Below are 23,786 nucleotides of genomic sequence, written 5' to 3'. Positions count from 1 at the left end.
TAGGAAAATGAATAGACAATAATATTTATTTATAATTTTATTAAATTAATTCTATAACTTTTTACATATAGTAAATTATATGTGCTTTCGTCAATTACATAGAATAATGCTGCCAAGTCACATCAGCAGTAGTCACAATAGTACCTAATGTTTGCCTCTACGATCAGACAACGAATGACTGCGTGCCGCCATCTTGGATAACGAATACTGGGAGGTCTCGTTTGAAGCGCTCGCATCGCACGAACGCAATAGATTACTAATTCGACGTTCGTGACAATTGAAACGTCAAACCGAATAATGGCGCTCCGCCGACGTAACGAGCGCTCCGTGGCGTCGCCCACGCAGTCGCCGCCCCCGCCGCCGCTCCGCCGTCAACTTGGTCCAAGAATATATCTATTTAATAATTTGTATAAAAATTTTGGCTCCAAATATTTACAAATCGGTGATATTTTTACAACGCCGGACTAATTTTAATTTACAGCGACTAAGTTGGGTTGTATCGCGGAGCGGCGGCGGAGGGCGACTTTTTTATTGCAATTTGTTTCTAATAACACTTTTCTTATCTAATGAGATGCGCACGTACAGAGCACGCACCGCTTCTAATACCCTATCGTTACAGTGGTACACCTGTATATAAGGCGCTCTACGCGCTCGATACGTCTACGAGAAGAAGGGTACAGTCGGAAGATATCGCAAATCAAACTCACTGTAGCAATAGGATACCGACATTCAGTTAAGGAAGAGACAACATCAAAGGCAGAGCTGCACCGTAGGCTACGACCGTCGCCCGCGCGCTTAAACACTATTCGTACTCTGACGATACCTTCTCCCTGTTTCGTGATTAAAATTAACGTTTAGAATTAACACTCAAGTAGGGGCTTATACAGAATTTGTACTCTTAGAGCGTCCCGTCGCCGCTTCTACCCATTTACACTCGGTTGCAAATGAAACGTGAATGAGATATCGCAAAGGTCTTCCGTGAAATATTCAGGTGTCTCCTATCGATCGACAGGCATGCGAGTTGAAGCGAAACACTGGTACGGTATAAATTAAATCGACAGAGCACTGCCTTATAAATAAATAAAATTTGTGATATATTAATTTCCAAAAGATAAATATTTTTTTTTCTTCTTTCGACATATTTGAGGCAGGATATGACAGACGCAGCTAAGGCTATCGATTATTGAACCCTTCGGACGTGTTGCGTGACCATTATTGTTACTGGCCATATACTTAAAATATTCTTTGTAACATTGCAATAAAAATTCTCTCCGCAAGAAATCGCAACCGTCTAAAGAGTTAATTCTCTAAAAGCCGCAGCTTTCGTAAAGCTGATGCAAGCATCGGGCACAGATAATATTACGTTTGAAATACGCGCCAAAATGTAACCGTAAAATTCATTTGAGTTGTTTTTTTTTAATGTACATATTTTACTATCGACTAGACATACTCGTTGATTCAATTAAATAAAATAACTTTAATTAATTTTTGATTTTCAAAAATAACAAACATTTTTTGAGACTTTGACAAAGTAATTAATGTACATTCTGGCGGGAACTTCAATCGTGACATTAAAGGTTTTTCAGAGTGAGAGGCACCCGACGGACACACGCGGCTCAGCCGCTAACCGATAACGCATTATGTTAAGAGATCAGACTGTCATTTCAATAATTATACGTTTATAACTATACTTATTATAACATCCATACCTAAAACAATTTACAATAAATTTATGAATTCAAAAAAAAAATCTAACATTCTGCAGGACCAAGGAAGCAATTGAGATTTGAATCGAGCGAAGGTCCATTGAACATATTGTCGTTGAAAAATACCTTTAAACAATACAATCAAACCAGCCATACATAGTAAAATGAATTAACAATTTAATATTATAAGATACAATAGTCATAACAAAAATATATCGTTTAATATAGATGTCTCCTAGCAAAGGTTTCATTTTATCAACACAGTGTATTGTCCAGCTTTTCATTCAATATAATATTAGTTTTGGTATGTGTGTCCACATAAATTAAAAACCATGCGAGCAATTGTGTCAAACGATAAATTTGGTCATATTCGTTATCTATAATGCGTAAATAAATCTAATTTAACTGGCCGCGATTTAATATATAATGAAAATTAATATATAGAAACACATTACTCGCACAGGCCTGTGACAATGAAGTGAGATCATAAACATTCTATATTAATACTTAACAATGTTAGCGATTTTGCAAACGTGTCTTTCTCTAACGAAACGTTGTCCGCCATTTTGAAAAATCGAATGTAATGTCATTTATAAATAGCGGGCGCGATGTGAGAGACAGCGACACGAATTGCAAATGAGGTACGGAAAGTAAGCGATCTATGCGAAATTACATTAAAATCTCATAGCCGCACTATTAGTACCTTCTCGTTAATGTTTTTTCGTTAGAACTTAAATATTTTTTGGTGGCCTGTCATGTAAGATGACAGGCCAAATAATTTCGCAGCGGTTAGATCGTCCAACACGCACAGATCTAAAATCTATTTGATTAAATTATACAAGAAAAAATAAAATTATATACAAAATATAAAATTGATATCTAAAAAACATTCGCTCACGCGACATCATTTCTGGATATCAATAACAATAAGTACCTAAGGAATTAAAACGCACTTTCCAAAGAATAAACATGTAATTTATAAATATATTAAGAAATAATGAAATAAAAATGTGATAAATATTTTTCATGTTCGGGGCAAACTATATCTCGAAAACAGCATTTGAGCCCCATTTGTGATGAAGTGAAGCGGGTGATTTACAATAGTCCAAGTTTAAACACCAAAGAGTAGAAGAGAGAGAAATTAACTTGTTTATACATTTTTTTTTGGCAATTTTGTACTCGGTAATGTATCGCGGAGGTGTGTGTGTCGAGTAGTGTGTGTGTGTGTGCGGCGCGGGCGCAGACAATCTCCGGCGAGTCACTCCCGGGACGGGGTCCCCACTCAGTCACGAACAACATTCGCCTCAGTACATGTACCAACAAAATGTCCTACGATTGTTTTGTTAACACGAAGACAGTCGCTTGGTGGCGGAGACGCGCACACCGCACCGCGCTCGCGCCGCGCGCGCTCACCTGGAATAACAACCCAACATTGTAATATTCACTCCCACCTGGCCTTTTCAAAATATACAACTATACTTCGATAGATTTCTTGACTTTGATTTACTAATAACCATAAAATAGTGTAGTGTTAATAAATAAAAATAGAAAAATGGGTGGGGGCACTATTCACTCAATATAACACATATTTATGGACGGTGAAATATTTCAAACTAATTTAACATCACAAAAATTCACTAAATATTATTAATTTAATAATCAAACAGATTTCAATTATTAATAATAATTAAAACAATACTTTCCGGGCACGTTTTTCTTAAATACGTGATTTTCCGCCGACATATATATATATACACATTATTTTCTGTGAATATATTCACATATAAAAGGTACCAAAGTATGAAGAAGCGTGAATAAAAATCTCATTTAAATTTTAATTTGCATTTCTTTTGAAGTTAAGAGTTATAAACTGAAATCTTTGGAAATCATATATCATTTCAATGAATAGTCGCCTTACCTACACCCTGGTGTATCGCGTGACACGGTGCGCGCGCGCAGGCTTGCTACGTCGCGAGCGTCGCCCGCGCGCCACTCCAACCCCACTGTCGCCGCTGTGCCCCGACACTAGCGACTCACTATCACTCTGGTTCGACGTGTAGCCAATCACGTCAACTTCATCTGAAAAAAGATAAAAAAAAAATGTACCAGAATTCACATTATATGAATATATAAACAGCTGTTTGTACGAATTTCTGGAAAATATGTTTAAGTTTTAGGTGTAAGATTTAGAGCCTGTTTTGATATTTATTGTTATTAAATAGTCATCGTACATAAATAAATTTTATTTTGTCAATTTTGATTTTCGTTATATAATTTTATCTGTATATGACACTACCAATTATTATCTAATTGCTCCTTGTATCAGCAATTACATGTGCTTAATTTCACGACAAACTTTGCTAATACCTTTAAAAAGTTTGCCTTTTGGCCTTAGAATGACCAACATGTCGGATCAGTAGACAGACAAATCCCCACCTGTAGCAGCAACTTATTGAATTCCATTTATTTGAATCTGTTTAGAAAATATGCAGGTCTTAAGAGTCAGTATATATAATATTATATCCCAAATCAATCTAAGCCCAGAAGCGGTCGATACCAGTGCCGTAGGTCGACAGTAACACGCGCTTAACGAAAGATTCTCAGCGTATTGTCACCATGAATTACAAATTCATAGAGCAATAACTTAAGTCTTGGTCGGATCGATCTTACGTAAATGTTGGGTCTGCGTCTAGATTATCTACATAAATCCATGCTACAACGTTAAGGTGCCGCCCACATACTTCTCGACATGATAGAATCGATAACTTAATCCCTAGGGAGTATAAGCATGTCTGTGTGAGTAATCTCTGAGATGATTCGATTCTGCTGAGATCAAAATACTGGCTTAGCGAATCTGATATATGTAAATCTATTCCTAGCGGGCTTTGCTTCATAAACTGTTATAATTTATGCATCTTCAAAGTTACATAATTAATCAATGTTGGATGACATACTTTAAAAGTCGTCTACGAAAATTAATGAATTGCTCAAAAGCAATTTCATTACAACGATTTTCATTGTCTCCGATTTGTAGTTCATTTTAATAGAATGTTATTATTGAACGTAAACAAAGAAACAATTATCGGTGTTCTATTCGATGAACAATATTCAGATATATATTGGTATGCCTTCATGATTTTATGTTTAAAATTGCAATTTATTATCAACTACAATAGAATAAAATTTTATTCAATAAAATGGATAGTAAATGCAAAAATTTATTCTATATTGCAATTTTGTTTTCACTGGTTTTAAGTATGTTATAACTTACTACGAGCTCCATTAAATCGAAGCTTTATTTGAACAATCGTCCATAATTTGAAGCATATAAAGTCAATGCACTAGAGGAGTTCGAGTGGGATCTGTTTGACCTCCCCCGATAGTCAAACTACGAAATTGTGTTGACCCATTTAACCCGTGGTCCGTGAAACCGGCGACACCACGTCTTGTCCAAGATGCATAAATTTTATCTTCAAATGCAGCGTGCATGACTTGCGCGCAAGTCGACGGTGAAAATTGTCCAACGTAATATTATATTCTAGCAAAGCTATTTTGGTAACTGCATCTATAATTTTAACTTTAATTCCGACGTTCCGTTGAATATAGTGTTTACGGTTTACGTTTAAGTATTTTATGATTAGGAATTGCTTTCGACGGCAATATTTGATTAAATTTTTGGGATTGTCTTAATTGAATTCCGTCTCCGTAAACACGATCTCTTTGTTCTTACTGTCGCTATTTTATTGAGTTGGTCTCAAGTTGCGATCATTCTCATGAAAAGTTAAATTAAATTGACTGCTTTGTAGGCATTTTACGAAATGATGACTATGAAATAAATTATAGTATCTCCTGCGATCACATCCAATATCCCGTTTAATCTCCGAGGCACGGCGGATGATATCTCTTTTTTTATTTGAACTAGCTTAAATCGTATTGCACACTTGTCATACAGTGAGCACGTATGGTGTGCATTTTTATTCCATAATAGCTTCTACGTTTACGCCTTAGGAATTAAATTACTATACGCGAACTGAGATATATATCTTCTGTACCATTCTTAGGTAAGCTGTGATGGAGATCTGATTTGAAAATGAATATCCATTATTTTATTTACGAAGGGTAAAGAGAAAACGAACGGAATAATTTGAGAAAAAGTTTGATAATTTTAGGATGTTCATTAAAATATATTGGCACATAATTTGTTGATTCAATCACCAAAGTTAACCAGTCCATAATAAGAAAAGAAAAAGTACTGAAGTTTCATTTACAAGGCAATTTGGAAAAACTTTTCCGATTTGAATAAACATGAAAAATAATGAAAACGATCGCCATACGTTAATTCAGATCCCCCAAAACTATCCGTTGTTTGTGAGGGAATTCGGAGCGCTAGGGTTGTAGGCAATCGAGAAGTAGTTCCTCTCGATTGGGTTCGTTGGGAAAAAGTTGAGTGAGTTGTTTGGGACTAACTTATAGCGTATGCCATTTACAACGACCGAATAATGCGTGTCTGCCTTCCCACGGCCTACGAAACTTTGTCGTTGATCTAGAAAGTTCGAACCAGTACATGTTACGTAGTTTTGACTTTCAGCGAGTAAATTTCAATAGGAATGTGCCCATTTATGTCAATTTCATTCGACTTTGCGACATATACATACATACATACATGACGAGGTAATTGCTATTCCTATAACATATTATGTTTAATAATAATATATTATCAACAAAAACTTTTATTTTTATTTAACTTTATTTTATTGTAGTATTATTAGGATTTAATCAATTTGCTCAAACAAGTATAATTTACCTTTATTATTTGTTTTATCTAACTTGTAAGTGTGTATTCGTTACGTTAAAAATTATTATATAAATTTATTTTTTTTGTATTGTATTTTAAAAAGATCGCAAGATGATAGAAATATGAAAAAGGAGTATTTGTTTGCTAGTTGAATATTCCTCAATAAAAAGATTCCTAATACAAAAGACAGATATTAAAAATAAAATCATACTTATTATTGCTAAAGTCAGCTTGGCCACACACAACTGTGTGGTTTCCGTTTTGTATTTTTCCATCAGCAAATATCGCTTCTCGAAACATAATACCTTAATATACTAGAAGCGGAGGCGTGCGGCGCTGCTCTTATATTCAATTTCTAGTGGAAATAAATTTCTGGTGAAATATTTGAAAAACTGTAAACTGGTAAAGTTTTTAAAGCGAAATGCTTGGAAAAGGAATACTTTATTGGGTAGTGTACGCTCAAAGCAGTAATGAATAGAGATTTTATTTTATTTATATAATGTTTGATATTCTTTTTCAAAAATACTATTGATACATCTAGAGAAATATAGTAATATCACATATCAAGTTTAAAAATACTTTTTTTTCTGAAGTCCCACGTCGGGTGCCAATCGGGTTATGTAATGCTTGATAACAAAATTTCATACTTAGTTTACTGGATATTGTTTGGAAAACTACTTAGAAGTCTTTCCCCAAGTTAAGTCACTATCTCCATAATCCTGCCCTTACTTTAAAAGTTCCACTGACTTTCACAGTATAAAATTTCGACCTAATCTTTCTGATAAAATAACATAGTTATTAGCGTTTGCGTCATTACACTTCAATCACTTTTGCCATCAATTTTTAGAACCAACTTAGATCCGGTTATTTAGGGTTGTCACATAACATAAACACAAATTCAAAGTAAGCATTAAATATGAATTTATTTTAGTCATAAAAATATTGAATAAAATCATTATTTGCAAAATATTAAACTAGTTTGAAACGTTAAAAGATTTTAATTTGTACGAGGCAGTAAATTTAATATTTGAAATAGCATTCACGAAAACATCATTTCCTTTCTTAGCTTGCTTATAATTGTAATTACAATTAATCAACAAAATCCAATAATTTAGTCTTGCAATACCATTGCATGTCAGATTAAATTATAATCGCATTTCATAGGTATGAAATGTGCGGACAATTGAATTGCAGCCCTAACGGATGGGGTTGGGAGGAAGAGGGTTCGATTGGCGGCCATTTAACATGTATTGCAGGAAATTGGCGCGAACGTCGCCATTGCGTTCCGTAGCTGCAGTTTGTGTAATAATTAGTCTGAGGGTAGTTTCCATGTGTTGGAGTGTACGGAATTATGTTGTGTCTTTGACAGCGAAGTTCGTTGGTATAAATACACCGACATGGGATTCGAATTGATCTCGAACGAACTGACTGAACCAAACCAGATATTGGAATTGAGATGCACGCTTTCAGTGTGTTTGTGTTTTCGAATCAAAGCCGTGTTTTGTTCCGTAATAAACATATCGATAATGATGTTCACATCGGCTGTTATTACAATTCTCTGATCACCAGTTACTCGATTTTACTTTATTTACGGGAGGTATCGAGATTTTATCGCGCTATTTTTAGTTACCATTGTTCTGCTCTATAGCGTGGAATATAACGGGAAAAATCTTTTGTCTTTGAAATTTTCATTAAAATTCATACTTTTCAATAGGAACGAGTATTTGTCGAAAACAATTGAAGAAGATTTTTGAGATTATTGCAAGTATTATATATAACATTGTATCGCAATTGAACTAGCAATATGTTTTTATTATTTAATTAGATGTAATTTTATCAGTACTTTTTTCCCGAGCACTTTTATTTACAACTAATTGTCGTCTGGTGTTAGGCACAAAGTTCAGCGGTTTGGCTGTGAAACTGTTCAACTGACAGACAGACAGAGTTACTTTGGCACTAGACAGTATAGAGATTATGAATTTTACATAGACGGTATGAATCAACTATCTTATGAAATAGAAATATATGGGCTGACGTAAGCTAGACGATAATTCACTTGCAATATGCGAACTATATTAAAATATACGGTACCATTTCTAATCCTGAGAGCCCAAACAGTTCTTGCATTGACAAGTTTCTCTGAAAGCAATCGTCGCTTGAAATTTAATAACTACGCTATATGAATTTGTATTTTAATATATATTTTATTTACCTGACTTATTTTTTTGACAGCCCTAAGCAAATACGTCAGTATTATTATGTAATACAGACTAATGAGCTGGGAAAATGGTATTCTGATTAATTCCTTCCCATTTTTATTAATGTGTTCGCCTGTTACATCATGAAGTAATTCGATTTGTAATTGTTTACGTAAACTTGTAACAGTTATTGATTGTTCCTCGATGACAAAATGTTCTTTAATTTCTATTTTACATTATATTTGAAGTTACATTTCTTGTTTACCATAAATACGATTGATTATCTTAAGAGTGGCAAAACGGCCTTTAAATTGTCTATTCATAAATCTTAAATTATTAATATTTCATTAACAATTAAAGCGTTTCTAATCACCGAGGCAAATGTAACTCATTTAGAATTGATAGAATCGGCAAGACCTTGGGTTTTGCGAAGTAGGCGAAGTGAAATTTGATAGCGTCATTAATAAATCTCCTCCTATTAAGAAAATACAATTATTTAATACTATTTCGGATTTACGAAGACCAAATACAAATAAAATCAGCAAAGTAACAGCCTGTGTATTGTCAACTGTTGGGCTAAGGCATATCTTGAGGGTTTGGAAATAAGTCCATCACGTTGTTCCCATACACCTGTCATTTCAACGGGTACCATCGAGCACGAGGTGCATTATAAATATATTCGTAATATTTTAGTCAATATGATAATCTCATATGATCATTTATTATTGATACAATGTGTCATATTTTTTCAACTTGCACATGTTTTACCACGACAGTGGTAGACGTTTCGGCACACTCATCGTCGATGATATTAGGTAATGATTGATTGGGTAACGAATTAAATAACAAAAAATTATGACCTACTAAAATAGCTAAAGACATTTGAATCCGAATAGCAATGTTTATCTGATAAAGTGCTAAATTTTCTTATTCATAATAATAATAAGAGCTTCAATTCTAGAAAGATCGGATTTTTTTTTCTCGTCCAATATTTATTTATTCATTCTTGCGGAAAACCGATTGGTATTATTCCACGAAAAAACTCACCTGTAAGATTTAGACGAGACATTATTAAGTAATGTGGAACAATGCCGAGATAAATATTCTATGAAAAAAATCATTCGTATACTGACTGTTGTTATTGATTAACAATTGTTCTTCAAAGACCTTCGATGCTTGCATTTCATTAATAATCGCATCACAACTGTCTATTATTGATTCAGCTTGCTTTCCGATAACGAATTCAATTATTTTTCTATTCAAATTAATTTCATCAGCAATTGAATCGCCTCAGTAACTGGCGTCTAGCTTCCAGACGAGATGTAAAATATTTACGACTGGCTGTGAATTATTTATGGTCCACTTTTACACGGTGGTAGCGGGAAGCGACGCCACCTGACTTGGAAAAGGTCTAATAAATCTCGACCTGATAATTTAGAACTTCCACGCATTTAAGTCTCTGATTGATTTAACAAATATTTACGTTTGATAAAGGTAATGATTTATCGTCGAACGACTTTTGACTGAATATTCTCTTAATAGAGTTCAACATTAATGACTTTCATTTTTACACTATCAGCTTGATAGTTTCACTTGTGTTTATACATGATTGCCTAATAAATCTCACTCATGCTGACGTCTTTGGGCCCTTGTTGTGTATCACCTTCTTACACTTAATCTCCACATAAAACTCCCTTATTTATTTGTTTTCCTCATACAAATTATCTGAGTGTGAGAGAAATTATTATCTGCTATTATGGCCAATAATTTATGTTGATAGCTTGTATTTAGGATGGTGTCGTATTTGTATTTATTTTTATCTTCTTAACTTTTTCAAATTCATGTTAATTTATTGTTTCACTAAGAGTGCCTTTGGAAGAATCTATTTGATATCTCATCATTAGCACTTACACACTGCTAGTAGGTTTTCATTTAAGATATTTTTTCTTATATACAGCCTCCATCAATTCTAACGCTATCCTGAATTGTAAGCATTTTTTGTTACATCTTGTGGATTTATGCGAGACCACCACCGCCTGGCCCCTGGCACACTTTTGGCAAATGCCAGATCCTAAGATTTATTAGTCTGGCAAAACAATAGCCTGTCTGAGTGAAGCGTTATTGATTGTAAACAGGCTGCCGTCGAAAGACCTCTTTGGCTTTTATTACGGTTCAATAGACAAGAAAGCCTTACGATTCATTTTTAATGTAATGGCTCATTTATTCTCAGTGTAGACGGTGTAATAATTGTAGTTCATTATGAATTACATAATTGGGCCATAATTAAGACGATTGATCCTAGGCAGACGATTGTACTAAACGAGTGATTATAGGTTATGTTTATTTTCTGTATTATTCCTTTCCTTTGTTAAATAACTGAAATAATTAATTATTAATGAATTAATGTTTTCTTAAAATTTTAATTTTAAAATTCAATGAAGCTTAGATATTTTAATAATTTCTCAAAGCTAAGTGACCTTACGAAATGTGTCAGGCACCTTTGTTCCCTCAGATATAATTTGAAAAGCGACTATACGCAAAATGAATTTGTCACCTGATAGAAAAAGTTAGATCAGGTAATTGTTATTACTGTCATTGATAGGAAATCGAAAAAAGCAGAAGGTAATTTCGCTAAAATTCAAATCTTATAAGACATTTGACGCGTGAAGAAATTCAATTCCGTTGAAATTGGGAGGCAAATTAGATTCTCTATTGGTAACCGTTACGAGGTAACGAACGATAGTGAAAATAGGAAAAAACGTCAGAATACGTTTGCCGATTTCCTTTTAGCTTTTTTGTATTATTACCCTGTCTTTCGGCGTGAAAATCCTTATAACATTACAAATTGTGAGACTTGTTGAACTGACTCGAAAAGAGTTGAGTTAGATGAAAATAAAATAACTGCTTCAAACTCAACGGTACCAAGGAAAAAATATCATTTTTAACAAATAATTTTTCCTATTTCTGAGTTTTCCGTAAATGATTTGGAGATCTACACGTCTCTTATAGTTTTTGTGTACCTGTTTATAGTGTTTTTGGATTGATTGGTTGGAGCGCTTAGATCGACAATTTTTTCTTCGAATAAGATTAACACAACACAATATTTTTTAGTTTATAAAATTATAAACATTCTAATGCGAATATTGCTATCAATGTCAAACGTAAACTGCATACTTGGTCCAAAGAGTATTTAGGAAAAAAGGGAGTCGTTTGTTTTTATGATACTGCGCGCTCTTAAATTTTAATGTACATATTTAAATTTTTCTATTATAACTTTGAAGGGGATGATGCATCGTCTGACGCTGTTGTCAGCAGAATTTTGCGCCTAAAAATGGTTATTATGCAAAGTGGCAGACTGCTTGCTCATCGTTTTAAATACTTAAGACCTAATTTATGACATGTAAGATTTTAAATAGATCTTTTACCTTCGCCATTTGAATGATAATCTGGTCAAGGAAAAATGTGCTAAATCCATCTCACTTATGTGTCATTAAAAACTCAAAAGTTCAAGTTCAATTTTAACATTGGAATTTTCCACGAGCGATATTTCTAGTTTTCCATTGTAATAAATATTTAAAAAACAGTTTCCGTGAATCGTTAATCTACATTATTCCTGTAAGCGTACTTATCACATACCCAAAAGTTTAAACGAAAACTAGAAGATAAATATCAAATTATTTTTGTATAAGAATAGTAACATTTTAAAAACAATTAAACTCCCAGTACATATAAATAGTTATTACACCAAGCCCAATCAGTGGTCAGACAAAGTTATATTCCATGTTTTCCAATAACTTGTATTTTCTTTAACAACAATTTATGAGACAAATTACGCATCTAATTTTAAAAGTTAATAAAACTTAGTCAATCAAATACATCATTACGGCTGTATAATACAATAGTCTGATGCCGCGTGGCTCGTTAATTAAAGTTGGATAGTTGCAGTAATTAGCGGTCCACCCCCTCTCCCCACCGCACCCGACCTCCTGATAACAGCGGAACACGGAAGGCTTATCACCGCAACTCGCCGTAATCTATAAACAATGTAATCTTTATGCTTTTCGTGAACACTGAATTTCAGTTCGTTGGTAATTCGTGCTCGAATTATTTTGGTCGAAGAAATAGGTCGCTTTGATTAACAATAAATATCACCCTCAATTGTTAAATGGATTACGGCATATGTTGCTGTTTCGTCCATTAGCTCCATTAAGGGTTGCTGGGGTGAGACAGAAATAGTTGTGTGCAGTTACTTATCCGATACAGGATAAGGAATCAAATAGAACCTTGTTTGAGTAAAAAAATTGTTTTTAATAATTTCCATAAGTTAGAGTGCAAAGTGAGACATGTATTCATGACCAAAGTACATATTACAAAGGTACATAGTATATATAGGATAGTATGATCTCGGGAAATGATTTCATATTTACTCTCAGGGAAAACAGTATACCCAAATACGTAGTCAACGTACACAAAGTAGCGACCACGAATTCGTATGCAATAAATTCATACATTTCTTACAAACAGGACCATTCTCATGTAATATTTTCCGTGTAACGGAAAATTTAATTTAAGGATCTATTGTAAGAGCTTGCTCCTTTATTATAAAATATTCTTTGTTTGCAATGTAAAACGAAACGTATCTGATGTGAAATCGTTTTGCTTCTGCCGCATATACTGAGTTGTAATTGCATCATTTTGATAATAAAACTTTAATAATAATAAATAATAAATATTAGACAACATCTCAAAAAATACTCTGATCCCAATGTAAGTAGCTAAAGCACTTGTGTTATGGAAAATCAGAAGTAACGACGGCACCACAAACACCCAGACCCAAGACTCGACCGGGAATCGAACCCGTGACCGCGGAGTGGAGCGGATGAAAACCGGTGTACACGCAACTCGACCACGGAGGTCGTCGTTTACTTAACAATTTTTGTATTAGGAATATGTCAAATCAATTTAAAATTGTAAAATTGTCTCTGCCTTAATGTCATCGTCTTTGATTAGATTTATACTAATATTATAAATGCGAAAGTAACTGTCTGTCTGTTACGCTTTTAAGGCTAACCCACTGAACCGAATTTCATGAAATAATGTATGAAGCAAGTTTGAATTCCAAGGAAGGACAGGCTAATATTTATACCTAAAATCTATGATAGCAATTTATCGCCCCCCCCACTTCACGGGCGAATTCTAGTCTATTAAATTTGAGGGTACGCTATATAAGAGTAGTGTCTATGCCGAATAACTAATACGTACAGTCCATTAGTAGTTAAATAAGACTACTATATTAGAAGTGATAATAATACGGATCTAAGCATATAAGACATCCAATTTGAGTTCTATTAATATTCATAAAGTGTTATTAAAAACTTTAGTACAGATTCGCGTGATCTAGAAACCCGCTGAGGTCGTTTCGCCAGTGGTAGACGTTTGACAGCCGAAATTTAGTTTTAAGCTAAACTACACAAACATTATTAATAAGTATATGTATATAAACATCTCGTCTATCGTAGTCGGGCAGTCGGGATAATTAATAAACTTGAGGTGCGAATACGAGGCCATCGTAAATCACCCGCTAACGCCGTGCTTTAACTGAACATGTTATTGATTTTTATAACAGAAGAGCGTCAGTGCACGTGACAGAAGTTAAACTTCTACTTGAGTCAGAAATATTTAACCTCTTGCTTGTTAACATCGTTTGCCTACTTTGTATGTGGATTATATGGTGCCACAGATTATAATACAGGCAAGTGACGTCACCGACCCCATTGCAGCGCCATATTGTCAAAGTAGCGTCTTCGCGCGCTATTTAAATATGGAATTTACATAGCATACTAGAATTGAAAAAAACAACTTTTACTGGGTTCCTTAACCTCTCCTAAATAATATAAAATGGATTTTAAAAACCATTCAAATAGCCTATTCTAAATAACGACATCGAAAATCAAATCGAGTCGAAAGCTTTAAAATCGACCTTGAAACTGAGTTCCCTAAACGACTCTACTAAAACTAAAATATATTTTTTTTATCACGATCTAGTTAATGCCTAGCGTGGCAATGCCTCTTAAATTTTAAACTATTATCCAATACGTTTCGCGTGTACGTTTCACGTCTGTGTGGGTATGCCAGGAACCTTCACACACGTGCCAGTAACAACTATATTAAGTTTCACCTCATGTAATCGATTACAAATGTAAATAGTATTGGCGAAATTGAATTGAAAAATTATGAATTTTATATAATTTAGAAATCAAAATAGCTTATCAAGCTTAGTTGATATTATCGAATATATTCGTAGTATGTACTTTTCGTATGAAATATATTATGTTAGACACCTTCCTCGATGCATCAGTTCTGTAGTGACTTTACGCAGTAGCGTGTCAAGCGTTCATGCGATTAAAAGGGTTGAAACCCAGTCTAACCTTCAATTAAACCGCTATAAAGATGAGAACACACCTAAGTGATGTTATTAAATGAGCAAAATAAAATGATTACATATTTGTCATTTCACTAAAATTATTAAGCAAAATAATAATTTTCGATCGATCGAATCTTATTCGAAGATTGTACTTCTATACGTATGTATAGAAGTTTGAAATTAGTATGATTCTTTATATAATTTTTATGTCACAGGAACATGAAAATCAAGCTTGTGACGTCAATAATCTAAATTGAAGTATATATATATACTATCATTGTTTAATCAATAAGACGTGTGTAATGTACTGAGGCTGCAAAAGCTTTGATTTTCCTTGTACTATTGATTGATTTGAATTTAATTCTTAAACTCAAGTATATAAAAAGTTTTTTTTTTTTTTCATTACTTACTCATATTTAAAACGTTTAACTCTAGCGAGCCGCTATGATATGATACAAATATAATTTATACCGGCAATCAGATATAATTTAGCTTTGTACCAGTGCATTTTTTTTAGAATTGGCCGTTTTGTTACTTACAACCGATTTTATATCAAACTAATTTTACCGCTTTATAAAATAAGTTTAGATAAACGAAAAAGTGCATATGTGTGTCGGAGCCTTAAAACATTGTTATAAATCGCGTGGAGCTACACGATATTGATTTAATCCTTATCTCCAGCGCCATACTACCGATAATTCAACGCGGCGTTTGATTGATGACGTTTTTAAAGCGTTTACCGCGCTTCATTTGCGACGGTAATGCGGTTAATAGTTTGTACCACGTAATTTGGTAATATTTCGAAATGCAGTTAGGCTATAATCTATTTGTTGATCGACGGAATTGAATTACGTTCCGTTCTGGTTGTAATTTTATTGTAAGCGACTTTGCGTTGAATTAAGGCAAGGATATTTTTATCTGTAGCGTAAAAACGCTTTTTGGGTCTGGATATATTGTTGGATATGCCTCGGAGCATTAGCAGCCCGTAAATGTCCCACTGCTGGGATAAAGGCCTCCTCTCCCTTTGAGGAGAAGGTAAAGTGATGTACGCCTCGGAGCAGCATATAACCATTTAGACATTTTCAAATGAAATTTACAAAAAGACAGACCAATAAAAACCAAACAATTAGCGTAATATTTATAAATATATTAATAATTATTAATTAACAATGAATTATAATTCATTGTTTTAGAAATATATTTATGTGTAGAGGTGTCTCGTTTTTATTATATTATTCAGAAGTTGTTTTGGGTGTGACCGCTTTTGGATATAAGATACTACGTAAAGACAACAACGAAGTAAATTGAAAAAAAAACAAATGGATAAACGTTCTCTGAAATAAAACCTCTTTTGGTTTTTATTGATAACTTGATATGAACCGTTACAGACGGAAAAAGATTTCTCTTCTGTCTGCCTAAAGAAAAGTATCTATATGAAATGAAATATTGGCCTACATTCTGTTTGAACATTTCTTAGGTCTTTAATCCAATCGAATACCTAAAAAATAAACTCAAGATTTTTTTCTTAATTATACCTATTCTTTAATTATTAATTTTATTAATCATCAATCAACATAGAGAACGTTGAACGAACAATTATATTTTTTGGGATACATTGTTGAAATTATTTTAATAAAACTCTGATATATGATAATCACGGACGCAAAGAATGATCAAGGTATAGTAAGAATGTCCACAAATTCGCAAACAATGTAACTATGAAGAAAGCGGATTTATTCCATAATAGAACGGAACCAAACAAAAATATTTACAGAGCCATGTAACAACGGTATAAAAGAAATGTTAAAGTTTTGGGCTGTCCGTGCGTCTGACAGTTAAATTGCGAAAGTTAATGCATAAATAAATGGTAACAATATAGGCTCTGTAGGGTCAGGGCGGCTGTGAGCTCTGTAACAATGGCGTCTGTTCAACGCCCGTCAGATTAAGGGTTCGTTTCCAGGGATATATTGTAGCAAAAACGATAAAATATGGTCGTATCAATTTTTTAGTAGAACATATAACGGCCTTCACAAACGAACAGGGTTTTATGGCTGCCTGCCTGACGCTAACTCGCCCTGGGTATGTTTTACTGGTAGGTTGAATCTCGTCACAATACGAACGGTTGTGACACTTACGTGCTACACATCTTACTTGGGACTATTTTTGTTAAACGCATTATATTCTACACTGCCGGAAGCACCCCGCTTTGTATATCTATTTTCTTATGTTAAATAAACGATGAATTTATAGCTTTACATTTCAAGTAGATTTTATAGTTTATAGGTTGTTAATAGCATCCGCTGAACTGGAAAAACGACTTTAATCACCGCTGCAGAAAGTAACGTCAAATAATACTTGTTGTTGACGTGTGACTGGAAGGACCTCTCGAGGGAACCGAGGAATGTTCGCGAGAAGAAAACGCTACATTTGTTTCTGAAATTATTTATATGAAGGGAGGTAGATAAAACCTGAGAAATTTTCGGCAATTTTTTTATAAAGCGTTATGTTTTGTCGTGTTCATAGTTTTTAACCCATTTATTTGTCAGAACATTTGACAGTGTTGTGTCAATAAATCGCCACCAATCCAATTGATATCAATATTTTTTTAAAACAAGGATCAATTAACTTATACAACTATTATCTTGGAATCAAAATAGGCAAAGGTCAAGATGTTTTTGCCTTAACTGCTTGGGTGTTAAAAAAAAAAACAAAACCTTCATTCCTCTCTGACGAGTCCACTACTATCTCATAATACGTATCGACTACTATGAGACCCAGAACACAATATATTTTTTGTTCCATATTGTTTTTCCCTCCATTATATGCAAACTACGTAATAATAGCGAAAAAAAAATCCTTTTGAAAACGCGATGCGGTAATTTCGTACGATACGCTGATAGGGCACTTACAATTCGAGCTCCTGAAACTATTATCCAATTTGCTTACAGAAGTGTCCAACGCAAAGGACTTGAACAATTGCAGCCTATCCATTATCCCTGGATGCCAGGGCCTAAACAATACGGACAATGGCGCAGACCCGCCTCGTTGATACGGGAATTACATTATTGCCATCAGCCCATGTAGCATTTGCGTGTGGACATTGTTTTGATGTCTTAGCTTGTCAGTGGCAGCTAAAATAATGTCTCGACGTATTAAATTGTCAGAGCGTTTGAACCTGGATCGAATTTGAAGTTCCTTTCATCAAACGGATACAAGTAGTGAAGCCATAATAAGTATCGTTTAAACTTAAGTACTAAACGATATTAGCAATATAACCCGGACTGGTTGAAGTCAAGTCAAAGTCAAAGTCAAAAATCTTTATTCAATATAGAAGTGTTTGCACTTGCTTATTGATTGTCAAAAATCTACCACCGGTTCGGAATTTAGCACCTCGGACCTGAGAAGAACCGGCGAAAGAAACTCAGCGGGATATATTTTTTTTCATTTTTTTTAACCATTTTCCATGTAGGTACAATGATAAGTATATTTTAACTGTCTCATGATGTGAAGTCGGGACTTTCACATCATGAGACAAACTGTAAGTCAACTCGAAAATAAACGAAAAGAGTATAGTGGTTGAGTGGTTGAGTGGTTGAGTGGTTGAGTGATAATAAAGTCCACGACCAATTGATCATCTATAAAATGTTCGTCGTATAGATCATCTTTAACAATAACTTAGTTTACTGGAGCTATTACTGGATCTTTTATAATACAAGATACTTGATGCCTAAGCAGCTTACAGCTGGACTAAGGGCCCACGCGAGTCGGTGGTAGTATTTAAGGAATACTGGACCTCATTTTGAATAAAAAAGAAAAAAGTTTCAATTGAATACGTGATATTCACTAACTCCTCATTAACGTTTGGTATTATAGAACAGTTGTTACGATATAAATTTGAAAATGAATTGAATAAAGTTCGTGTGAGCGTGCTTTGGAACACGTGATCAAAACTCACTATTCACAAGCCACAGATAAGACAAATTGTTTTAATTGGAAAAACTCCTGAGGCCGATGATCAAACCATATCGTGAAGATGATGACAATTATGATAGCGCCCTGGTTGATTTTAGGCTTATTTTCTCCATGGAAACTGTGTGAAATGACTCAATCTCTCTACACTCTTAAAATACGATGCTACTTCAGGCGCAGGCAAAAGACTTTCCGTGCTTTCCGAGACACGAGATATTAATCCAAACTCCGGCCTTCTGAGGATTTCCGGACGGAGAAACCCGATATGTAAGATATCGTAAATTAACCCGACGAAGTACAATTATCGCTAATAATATTCGCCAAATGAAAAAAATCATGCAAATTAGTTGCTCACCAGCTCCCTATCAGCTGCGACTAAAATTAAATATTTATTGTGATTACGACTTTGTTTGTCAATTAGCGAGCAAGTCTTCGCTTTCAATAATCCCATTAGTAGCCGCGTCGTGTGTGCTCTTCGGAATGCCTAATTACACATCATTCATAGCTCATGAATACGGGCAATTGCTTCCTTCAGATACGCATTGAGATAATGAAGAGTTCGATAGAGGTAATGTCTCGACTCGATGGAGTTGTTTTCCGTTCGAAGCTATTTATTTTCCAGTATTGGAATGTACCACAGCCAAGAACGCTCAGTGGTAAGAACTCAGACTTAATCAATGATTGCGGGCCCAAACCCAGGCAAGCACCCCTGAATTCTCATGCGCTTAATTAGTGTTATTCATAATCGTTCATCTCGTAATCAGCGGTGAAAGAAAACTTTGTGAGGAAACCTACAAACCTGTCTCAAACGTGAGTTGTCACCACTGCTCAAAGACATTGGTACTTTAAGACATATTACTCATACTCTATATTACCAATGCGCCACCAAACTTGGGAACTAAGATATATGTCCCTTGTGCGTATCGTTAAACTGGCTCACTCACCCATCAAACCGGAACTTAAAGATACTATATACGCCTATCGATGCAGTAGTTTGGCGATATATTTGTATTCTTCTCCTCAAAAAGAGGGGAGGTCTTAGCTCATTCGCACTTATAGGCTTCTTTTCATTGGACTATAATAATATAATATAATTCATAATACAATAGCTTCCAGCGATATTAAGACGGACGTAAGTACTAACATGAATTTGGCATTGCGTAGTAAGCCGTGTTATCTATCAAATTTACACAGCGTAATGGAAAATCGTTTTTTATCACAAATTCTGAATATAAGTCATAAATGTGTGGTACTTACCACTCTCGGAGACGGATGAGGGCGACCGCTCGGCCGTGGAGACGCCGGAGGAGGATTCTAACGATGAGAGGGAGTCCGCTCTCGTCGCGTGTGCGTGCATCATCGAGCTCTCGGAGAGTGAACGCGTCACATCTCGACTCGCCCTCAGCTGTGCTAGTCGCCGCCGCAAGTAGCGCTGTTCCCTTGCTAACTGTTCTTTGTGACTTGAATGCCTTTTTTCCCGTTCTTCCAGGCTCTGTAACAAGAGAACCATATCTTTATCTCGTTCTCATACGTCAGTCTTATGTAACCCATATTGGTATAAATGGTATATTGTTTTAGTAGATGTTTACATGTTTTTTAATGTATATTAGAAAGGTAAATGAGATAATGATAGTGGACTGTTGAGTAACTTAAGAAATAAAAACTACTTTTTAACTCATAAATCCAATGCCATGAGACTTATATCGCATGTATCTACTGGTTCGCCTCCATGTAGTCAACCTTCTAAATTACAGTACAACCTGAACTGTGTTCTAGAAGTAGAAGGTTGACTAATGATTAAACTCCCGTTAACTTTGATTATTGACAGTATATTTTAAATACAATAAGTAAATACAAATTATAATTGATGAATATTAAAGAATATGATCACGGCCAAGATAATTTTTTGATACTAGACAAGATTCCGGAACCAAAGGTTTCACGGTACCTACCCAGATAAAGCCGGGTACTCAATAGACAGTCCTAATTGTAATCGTTGCATGTACTGTTTCCAAAAATCATTGTGTGTACGTGATTCGCAAACCTGCCGATACTAAGGTATTCATTCTGTAAGTGAAAACGATTTTATCTCGTTACTGTATCATAGAGGTTACAGTTACAGAACGCTAATGAGTACCCGGCTTTACTTGCATAAATTCGTTGCGTTTCGTTCATTATTGGTTGGGTGGTCGAGGCGTGAAAGTGGAACGAACACGTTTTATGTTCGTATTAATTAATAAGACGAATAACTGAGGATTATTAATAATAAATATTACAAGAGTTTCATTTATTTATTGCACTGTGAAGTGCGTTTAGCTCGAAGCTTGAACTTCATTAATGACTATAAGGATTATAAGGCTTACCAGTCAGCTTGGTAAATAGCCTTTAAATATACCACTGGTGGGTAAAGGTCTCCGTCTCATCTAGAGAAGTTTTGCCGTACTCACCACACTGCTCACATGCGAATTGATGGTATACATACCAAAATTTCATACGATGCTTGCAGTTTTATCCAAATGACGTTTTCCTAAACCGAATACGTAATGAATTAAAAACTCAGCAATGATTTCGAACCTGAAATCTTCGGTTCACGAGTTCTCTGATCCGTAAGGTCAAGTTTAATCACCATTTTTGAATTTCGAATTAGGTTTGATTACAAAGGCAGTTGTTGCCTTAATAAATATAACAAATCGAGCGGAATACAATTCTAATCTAGAATTACACGCCGGCTTCAAACACCGTGTAATTTCACGTATTTACGTAAGACTTTTGGTGTTAATATTTCGTGTTTATTTATGAGCAATTAATTAATTAGTATTTATCAATATATTAATTTACTTAAACACTCGGCTAGTTATCCGGATCATCGATTACGGTTATTTACTTTCTAAGTCGAATAAATGATTTATCGATTGAATAATATAAACGTAATTTTTTTAGTTTATTTATATAGATAATAAATTATGGATTAAAAAAATTCAAAATCCCAAGTAATATTACCACAAAATATATCAGTACAGACTGACTCTCCGTTTTTTTACGTTTTCACGACTAAATGAGTAAATTTGATACTACCTGATACTCTATGGTATATATACGGTAACTTTATTATTGTAAAACATCCACCAAATAAAATAGTTATGACGGGTAACGCGGAAAACGAATCTGATACGAACGTGAAAACGTCACATTCTATTAAATAATGTTCGAAATGTAGGTACTTAGGCGTCAGTGAGATTATAAGGTTCATTTCTTTTTTTAATGGCGTAACTGTATTGTTTCGATTTTATTACGCAGGCACAGTTAAAGGCGTGACGCGGTTGGATATAAATCAAATAAAACAAGAGACAGCTACCGGGATCGCGTTTTGTTATAAATCATTGCTAGCTTTAAGCTTAGTTTAATATTTGCCTGTCTGAGCAACATCCGCCCAACAGATACCCCAACACCTCTATGCTTCGTATACGCAGACACACAAACGGCTTGTACAGAGATTAGAAGATTAAAAATTGAAAGTCTTGCCCATATTTTATTTTATATAGTTGACTATTCGTATAAATTTTATTTCAAAACATTTTTTTTTCATTGCAAAGTACGTAGTTACGATCCTATGAATAAGCTGGAAATATTTTTTTCCACTTGTTTTCATATCGAGAACATGTTTTTATACACAGACAACGCGTATCGAGTTTTTATTTAATATTCCGCGATAAAAATTCGACGGTAGACGATGTATTTATATGCAAAAAAGCGAAAAATGAAGCGTCGATGGCACCCATCACACGAGGAGATTAAATACATTTTTTTTCCACGCGACCGACGGCCGATGACTTCGGGATAAGGGCGTGAAATACAATTATAAATGTTTGTTGGTAAAAAGCACCCAAGTTTAGCCGGCTAGTACGATTTGGTAATCCCGAAACTCATTCGCGTTTAGCCGGTTAAATCGGTCGGTATGTGTTATTCGGTGAGGATTAGGTCGGATTTGTTAATCAAAAGGAGAAAATCTGGTGAAATTAGTTGTAGCCGTGAAACGTTGTTCGATGCAGACATTTATTTCCAAGGTTTGATATACTTAAGGCGTTGTTATTGTAAAATAAAATAGTATTTATTAAAAGTTAGCAACCGCTATACGCTCTATGAAGAGCAAATTAGATTATTATGACATTTGAAAAAGAAAAAGTTGCTAAACATAATTATTATGATTGGCTGTCATTTCATAAACAATATACCTATAAATTATTTTATCGATAAGACAGACAAATCACGTAACTCATAAACTCTGAGATTTGAAATCTAGTTATAAATCTAGTGCTTAATTTGTTCTCGATGCTGAAGTTAGACATTGACTTCTGAATCACTTTTGAATTGTAATTTTTCAAATTAGATTTCAACTGGCATTGATACCGAATGTAGTAGATTAAACAACAGGTTAATACAATAAAGAAGTAAATCCTTATTCATAAGTGAATTGAAGATAATTGTTTACCAAAACAATTACAGGGAATCATTGGATTATAAAGAAAAACAGTTACCATAGGAATTTCGTCTAGATACCAAACGCTCATTAGTTATTCTACTATCGAATCACGAAACTTAGTATTGTTGAGTCCAAGTTTTAAGGACGAATGAGCGCAACGGACAGAACACCTTCAAGTCCACGTGTGCTAATGCATTGACTGTGTACGACAATT

At 34.4% G+C, this 23,786-nt stretch overlaps 1 protein-coding gene across 2 annotated transcripts in view; it reads right to left on the bottom strand.

The window, feature by feature from the left end:
* Window positions 1-70: 70 nt before the first annotated feature.
* Window positions 71-23,786, bottom strand: part of LOC125066695 (max dimerization protein 4-like) — a 273,787-nt gene continuing 250,071 nt past the window's right edge. For both annotated transcript variants that reach the window (XM_047674917.1, XM_047674918.1), the window contains exons 5-7: window positions 20,350-20,584; window positions 3,625-3,785; window positions 71-3,119 (exon numbers count right to left, since the gene is read on the bottom strand). In XM_047674917.1, coding sequence (XP_047530873.1) covers window positions 3,625-3,785; window positions 20,350-20,584 — 396 coding nt within the window. In that variant the 3' untranslated portion in view covers window positions 71-3,119. The remainder of the gene's footprint in view (window positions 3,120-3,624; window positions 3,786-20,349; window positions 20,585-23,786) is intronic.

This window comes from Vanessa atalanta, chromosome 10 (assembly GCF_905147765.1).
Source record: "Vanessa atalanta chromosome 10, ilVanAtal1.2, whole genome shotgun sequence".
In the NCBI taxonomy this organism is placed as follows: domain Eukaryota; kingdom Metazoa; phylum Arthropoda; class Insecta; order Lepidoptera; family Nymphalidae; genus Vanessa; species Vanessa atalanta.
This window is presented reverse-complemented; position numbering and strand designations above follow the sequence as displayed.